This window comes from Pyrus communis, chromosome 12, assembly GCF_963583255.1.
Source record: "Pyrus communis chromosome 12, drPyrComm1.1, whole genome shotgun sequence".
Lineage (NCBI taxonomy): Eukaryota > Viridiplantae > Streptophyta > Magnoliopsida > Rosales > Rosaceae > Pyrus > Pyrus communis.
This window is the reverse complement of record NC_084814.1, coordinates 16,036,803-16,043,796: the sequence shown is the minus strand read 5'-3', so window position 1 is coordinate 16,043,796 and position 6,994 is coordinate 16,036,803. Positions and strand designations below refer to the sequence as shown.

Sequence of the window (6,994 nt, the reverse complement as noted above, 5' to 3'; positions counted from 1 at the left end):
GTGATCCAAACAATGCTTCGAATTGGATGCACCATCTTTCATAATTTTCTTTCTTCAATGTGGGAACTTGGAGTTGCACTAAGTTGGACGCCATAACTACTGCACCTGCCAGAATGGTATTCTGGCTCTGATACCAATTGTTGGTATTCACAAGAGTTTGCTAACTCAATACCAAAATATGTGGGTGATAAGTTTACAAACTCTATCACACCTCTCACTTTCACTCTCAATAAAATTGGACAAGGAAAGAAATAGAGAAATAGAGAAATAGAGAAAGGAGGGAAGCAACAAGCTTTGGTAAAACACTTGCACTTAGATATATGAAAAGAGAGTTTACAAACTCAATAGCTTACAAGCTGAAATTAAATGAATGGGAAATGGGATTCGGATGGAATGCTCTAAAGCTTAACAAGATGACCTATTTATACAAAACAGAAATTAATAAACAATGCAACAACACATGCAATGAATGGGGTGTTTAACATCTTTACACCCTTTAAAACACATGCAAGAACTTTGGACAGTCTAGCACACATATGCAGCTATCTTTCCAGCTTGCAATCAACACTCTTTCGACTAATACATCACATGGCAGCACACTGCTGTCTTGTAATCAGCTTTCGACTAACAGATGGAGGGAGCAATGATCTTTGTAGTTGCTGGAAACAACCTGGAAAGAAACTAACAGCTTGCTTTAACCATTAACAACCTGTTTTGATTTGATTTTCCAACAGACATTGCGTGCATTGGGTTGAATTCACACTCAACCTGTAGACCGACCTGTCAAGGTCAGAACAATTTTAGGAATGAATAACCATGACTTGCCATTAGTTGTCTTCCTTAAAAAAATAAAAAAAAAATAAAAAATAATAATAATAAAAAAATAGGTTTTCAGGTGGGTTGGGTGGGTTAACGGGTTGTTTGACAAGGCCAGCCTTGAGTTTCCAAGGGCTGAAAAACGATGAAACTTAGAAGAGAATTCGATAGAGCGGTTGTCAAGGTGGGTGCAGACTTATTGGATCGACTAAAATTCATAAAAATTGAACTTTAACAGAACCATTTCGGATCAGTTAGCTAAAAGAAACACTACCAAACTATAATAAGTGACTAGAAATAATAAAAGTTCAACTTAAAAGATCTGAAAATATATATCACTAATATTGGAAATATAAATTAAATAGTTCGTAGCCCTTTATTAATAGTAAGGGTGTGCTTGTTGTATCAGACTATTTTGGATTAGATTAGCTTTATGTACTAAGCTGAACTGACTTAAAATAAATTAAACTAGAATAGCTTAAAGAAACATTTGATATAATGTCTGGACTAAAAAAAAATAATAATAATAAAAACAAGTCGTCCGTTTGTAGTATATTGTTGAGCACTCTTCTTCTTTGCTTCTCTTAGTCTCCCACTTCCACAACTCTTCCCCTTCCCCTTTCACTTCCGCTTCTCTTCATTCGCCAAGCCACTTCCGCTTCTCTTCATTCGCCAAGTTTATGTCAATTCCCCACCTCACGCTCTCCCAGAATCTGATTCCTATTCCAATCCCCGCCCTCCCACCCACATCAAAAACCCCAAAACACCTCGTGCTACCTTATCGCAATGATGATGCTCAGAGTTTGCAGCAGAGACGACCTCGAACGAGTCACAGTGGAGAACCCGCAGCGCACCACCGCCTCGAAACTCAAATCCAAACCCAGGAAGAAATCGCCCGATTCACCGACGTGGCCAATCCCAGCACACCTCTTACAGCGCTGAATCTTGCAGAGGGGTCTATTGTTTACTTGGCTTACGACGGCGAGCACACCGTCGCTGGGCCGACTTTCCACCCGGTGGGCTCCTTTGGGAGGAAGATGACCATGACGAAGCGAAGCAGACGAGGTTTGCTAGCGATGTCTTGGCAATCCTCTACTTTTCACGGGTCTCGCTAGCGAAGCATTTAGTCTACACACGTCTTATTTAATTCCACTAAAGCTAGTCCATGCGTGTAACAACACATACGAGGCTACGTAATCCAGTACAAACCAGTGAGAGCCAATAATAACAAACAATCGCACCCTAATAGATTTGTCAAAGAACAATTAATATATTTCAAGCCGGCAGGTTCGAGTAGAGGATTACAATATCATCTCCGCCCTTCCCCGAACACCAAATTAATCTTCACACCCAGATGAGTTTTTAGGATGGCACTATTGTTCTATAGTGTCCGGACGAATTTGCCCTTCAGCTTCTTCTTGATTGTATGTTTTTATCCTCCTTTGCACAGTGAAAGGACGACTTTGCCGTCGATGGCCACGCGTTCTTCATCGATAGCCTTTCCTGCAATCGGTTTTTTCTTTTTCTGCCCCGCGTCTACGCGTGTTGGTCATCGCGAATAGGAAAGCGGTGGAAAAGCCCAAATCTTCAACCCTTCCTCTTTCTGCAACACAAAATCCATGGCCTCCTTCAAGCCCTCCATTCCCCCCACCAGTGACTCTTCTACCTCCGGCGAGGTCCATGTTACCATGGGTCCCATGTTCGCCGGCAAAACCACTGCCCTACTCCGCCGGATCAAGTTAGAGGGCAACAGCGGCAGGTAAATTTTAAATTTTTGGTTAAAGCCAAGTTTGATTTTTGAAGATTTTGGGTAGAGATTAAAGCTTTGTGTAAGGTCGTGTTAAATCGGTACTGAATTTCCCTTAAATTTAATACTTTATTTATTTGTTATTATTATTTTTATGTGTAGGAATGTGACGCACGACGGGGTGAAGTTTCCGTGCTGGCCGTTGTCTGATCTGTCGTCGTTTCGTGTTCAATCTTTGTTGGGTTTATGTCAATTCTTATCTTCTTATTTATTTAATAATTATTTGGGCTATTGTTTTACTAAAGTAAAACAATAGCCCATGTTGCCTTCGAATGATCACTTTCATTTTATTCTTTATTTTGGTTTTTGACAGATTACATCAGATTTTTTTTGTTGTTTATTTGATGAAGTTCTCGATTGTCCATTTATGCTTCTATTTAGAAGATTGGGGTGGTAAAGATTTATGGGCTGTTTTCGAACAACATTCATTTCTTGCAAGACCGCATTAAGAAGCATTTTTTCAGTCGCACATTATGGCAGCAGTTTGTTTTGATTTGTAAACAAACTATATGCTTTATCTTTGTCTTGGGTTACAGTATAACGTTTGGCGATTACAAATGGGTTACAGTATAACGTTTGGCGATTGAATTTGTAAGAGGTTTTGCAATTTTTTCACAAGCTTGCCATTCTTGCCGGATGCTTAAGTATTGTGTCTTCTACTTTTCTGTTTGCTTTTTTTTCTTTGTTTTTCACGAATGGAGTGGGCTGATTACTATAATGTGATGACAAAATACGATCTGCAAATTAATTGTTTCTTATAGCATGCATGTCCATATATAGCAAGCAAAGCATCACTTCATTGGTTCTTAGGTACTGTACCGTTATTTTAATTACTTTGTGTAGAAACTATTTATGCATGTTCCGACTATAATACATTGTCCCCGCAGCGAAGCATGGACACATTTTCTAGTTAGGGACTAATCTCCGCAAAGATCCGAACCCATGGAAAATTATTGTTAATTGAGCCGTCCCGGTCTGAATAAATAGAAAAAGACGTTGAAGTTGATCCAATCGCGGTCAAAAAACTGACCCATTAACTTGTTTGAAAAGCTATGGGCCATCGCACCATATGGTCTATGACCCTTGTGATCAACTACGTTCTTTTTTCTCTTGTTGGTGTGAAAATATTTAATTAATTTTCTTAACAATAAATTACATAATTAGAAATTGAACACCCTAACCATAAGAAGGTTTCAACAACTTCAATATCAAGTAAGGGAAACAACAAATTACATAAAATCAGCGAGCAACCCAAATATTTAACATTTCTCGTGAAACCAAGAAACACCAAAAACAATTGAAATATTTTAAATTGGTTGCAGTGGATGAGGAACAGACAGACATTTTATAGCTTTTATAAGTATTTTCCAAAAGCACTGTTAAGTTTTGGCCTCTTTTTCGAAGTTCTTATGTACAGTTTTTCAGCATACGACTCGTGTCTCACAATTGTTGTAGTGGCACTACAATTGAATTAATACTCTAATTAAAAAGCCTAAATTTTGTATGTGTAGTCACACATCAACATGATCCGACTCCATAGATTAAAGGATATCTTCTTCTAGTTCTACAAGTCCCAACAGGATCCTCTCCGGATCCTTTTGGTGGAGATCTTGGTGATCTGTGAATCGTGTTCGTTCATCGTATATCGTGCGGTCAGTTTTTATAAAGCACTATTTGTGTTTAATTTTAAATAAAAATATTTATAATATTTATAATTCCTAGAAGTCAATGTGTGTGCCATTGCCTCTTTCTTTCATTTTCTTCTGGTGAGCTGAATTGTTTGCCCCTTTTTTTTTTTCTTCTATTAAACAATGGGATCGTGCATCTAACAAATTTCCATAAACTATTCCAATATTATAAATACATCATTCTCCCTATGGATTTCAAATAAAAGATTTATGAACTTGTCAAAGAAAAACTAAATTAATTCCCACTGGCCCAGATGATGAATAATCATGTAATTTTTTATTGCAGTCCAAAAAATTTCATCCACAAGTAATCATGTTAAGTAGCAGAAGTTAACAGATCAAAACAACCCAAATCAAACATGAATTTGATAGAAGTTAGGTAAGTAATTAGCTGTGGATTTAACTTTAATCTAAAATAAGAATTCAAATTGTAGCAAACTTGAAAACCCCATTTGAATTTTACTACCAAAATGCTTGAAATCTCAAAGTTCAGACACTTACTTTTCAAGCTACTTGCACCATATAAACATACCACAAACTTTTCTTTGGCTGGCCTCCAATTGGTTCCATAACATGATTAGAAATTAAAATTCAGATGGCCTTACCAAAAATACATGATCAAACCGCTAATCATCAATTAATTAACAGATAACGCAGGAATTAGGGTTTTCTTCAGCACTTTGGACATAGTAGTACTTGGTCATGTGAGGATTGTATGCTTGGTAGGCTTTGACAAGTTCAGCAACTGGATCAGCCTTCTTCTTATCATCTTCTTTCTTGCCTTCATCTTTTTTGGCAGCCCCTCCATCTTTCTTATCATCCTTCTTTTCTTCCTTTGCTGGCCCAACTGTTAGAATGTCTGTGTACCACCCTTTTCTCAGTTTGGCCACGACATCCACCGGGTCAACGTCGCCGATCACTGTTAGTTTCCTCTCCTTCATGTCCATAGCAATTGAGTCAATGCCTGCAAAATTTATACAAGTGAGGGAAGAAAAAGTCAATAAGTGCATGAAATATTAATATTATGATTCAACAAAGCCTATGATTGTTATTTATTTTTTTAAAAAAAATTCTCGGTGATAATATCCCGGATGGATGCTCGAATAGGTGCGGATAAATGAAAGAATTCAGAAATCACTTTTTTTTTATTATTTTCTAAGTTTTTCATGGAGGCAAATTGAACTAACATATGCTATATATAGTTGATCGTTGATACCTGAAAGGCTAGAGACTGCTTTCAAGGCCTTTCGCTTTTCCTTGTCATCGTGTAAATCCAATTTCAGTACAACTTTCTGCAGAAAGAAAATGGACATTCATCATTAAAATCTGAAATCAGTCACTAAAATCAGAAGTACAAGAAGGATAAAAAAAGTTCAGAAATCTAAGCATGAAATAACAGCCGAAAACAATTGAGAAGATGATTTTATTTTCTGTCTGAAAGGGCAAAAAGGAAGGTTTTTGAAACTTAAACTAAACTATCTGATAATATTCTTATCAACCCAATAATCCTTGAAAGAAAATAAATACAAAAAAACAGAGTTGCAGGAAATTTTCACAAACAAAGAAACTTTAGTATATAAATTGGATTAGAGCGCCAGAGTGAGAAATTACACCTTCATTTCAATCGGGTCTGAAGCTCTGACCAGGAATAATAAAATACTAACAAAAACTAATCAAAAGTAGTTTTTATGCCGAGAATCGAAGGGTTTTGGAGGAGGAAGAAGAATAAGAAGAAGGGAGGAATTTGCAGAGTTTTCCTTGAAGAAGACTAGTCTCTGTGGAAGACGGACAGACTTATAATTAAGCCAAAGCCTGCCCAAGGGTTTTATAAATCCAAGATGTCAAGTCAAACACTTGAAGTCAAAGTTGGGGATGTGATTTTAAGTTTAAGGCCTTGCCTTGTTGGACAAGGAACCAATCAGTCGTGGATCATGGATGTATTACAAAGCTTTGGTGAGTCACTCGTTTTTACTTTATTGTTTTTGTTTCCTTACATTGTACGTTTGGTTCAGGTAGCAATGGATTGTTGTTACTTTGGCTTTCTCGGACTGAACATTAATTGATTTCTTTACGTGCAAATCACAGTTTAACACATGTATAAATTTAGCAATTGATATTATAAAAGAAATTTCTTTGGACATATATGAAAGTGTGCTTTACAGATGCCGAGAGATGTTTGGTTCCAAGGGGCTAAGTATTCTCTTTTTGGGAATTTACCAGAGTAAATTGTAGCAATGATCACTCAACTAAAAATTCATTACCATTAGTCCCTCAACCATCAAAACGTGTAGTTATGGTCATTTTCGTCTATTCCATCAAAATTCTATCAAAATAAGTTATGTTGGAAGGACAATTGCTATAATTGGGTTGAAATTGAGAGACCATTGCTCAAATTGGATTAAAGTTGAAAGACCATTTCTTCAGTTGGATTAAAGTTGAGGGACCATTAATACAATTTTTTTTATTTGATTTTCTATATTTGCCCCTTGATTCAGCCTCGCGTGCAAGTCACGTGATTCATTTTGACGGAAGTACTAACGGAGTTGACGAAAATGACCATAATTGCACGTTTTGATGAGTAGAGGGACCATTGTTAATGGAGTTTTAGTTGAGGGATCATTGTTCTAATTGAATTAAAGTTGAAAAACCATGACTACTCAACTTACAAATCTATGTATCACTA

The 6,994-nt window shown here is 36.8% G+C and overlaps 1 protein-coding gene across 1 annotated transcript; it reads right to left on the bottom strand.

The window, feature by feature from the left end:
* Positions 1-4,739: 4,739 nt before the first annotated feature.
* LOC137711686 (heavy metal-associated isoprenylated plant protein 39-like) lies at positions 4,740-6,089 on the bottom strand. The gene is made up of 3 exons (XM_068450949.1): positions 5,925-6,089; positions 5,528-5,603; positions 4,740-5,275 (listed from the first exon to the last, which is right to left on the bottom strand). Exons 1-3 carry the CDS (start codon positions 5,928-5,930, stop codon positions 4,953-4,955), a joined length of 405 nt encoding a protein of 134 aa, XP_068307050.1. The 5' UTR covers positions 5,931-6,089; the 3' UTR covers positions 4,740-4,952.
* Positions 6,090-6,994: the final 905 nt, after the last annotated feature.

Excerpts from the sequence above, each read along its gene's own strand:
- LOC137711686 (XM_068450949.1), bottom strand. Across the intron at positions 5,276-5,527 it reads AGCAGTCTCTAGCCTTTCAG|GCATTGACTCAATTGCTATG; the intron begins GTATCAACGATC and ends TAAATTTTGCAG.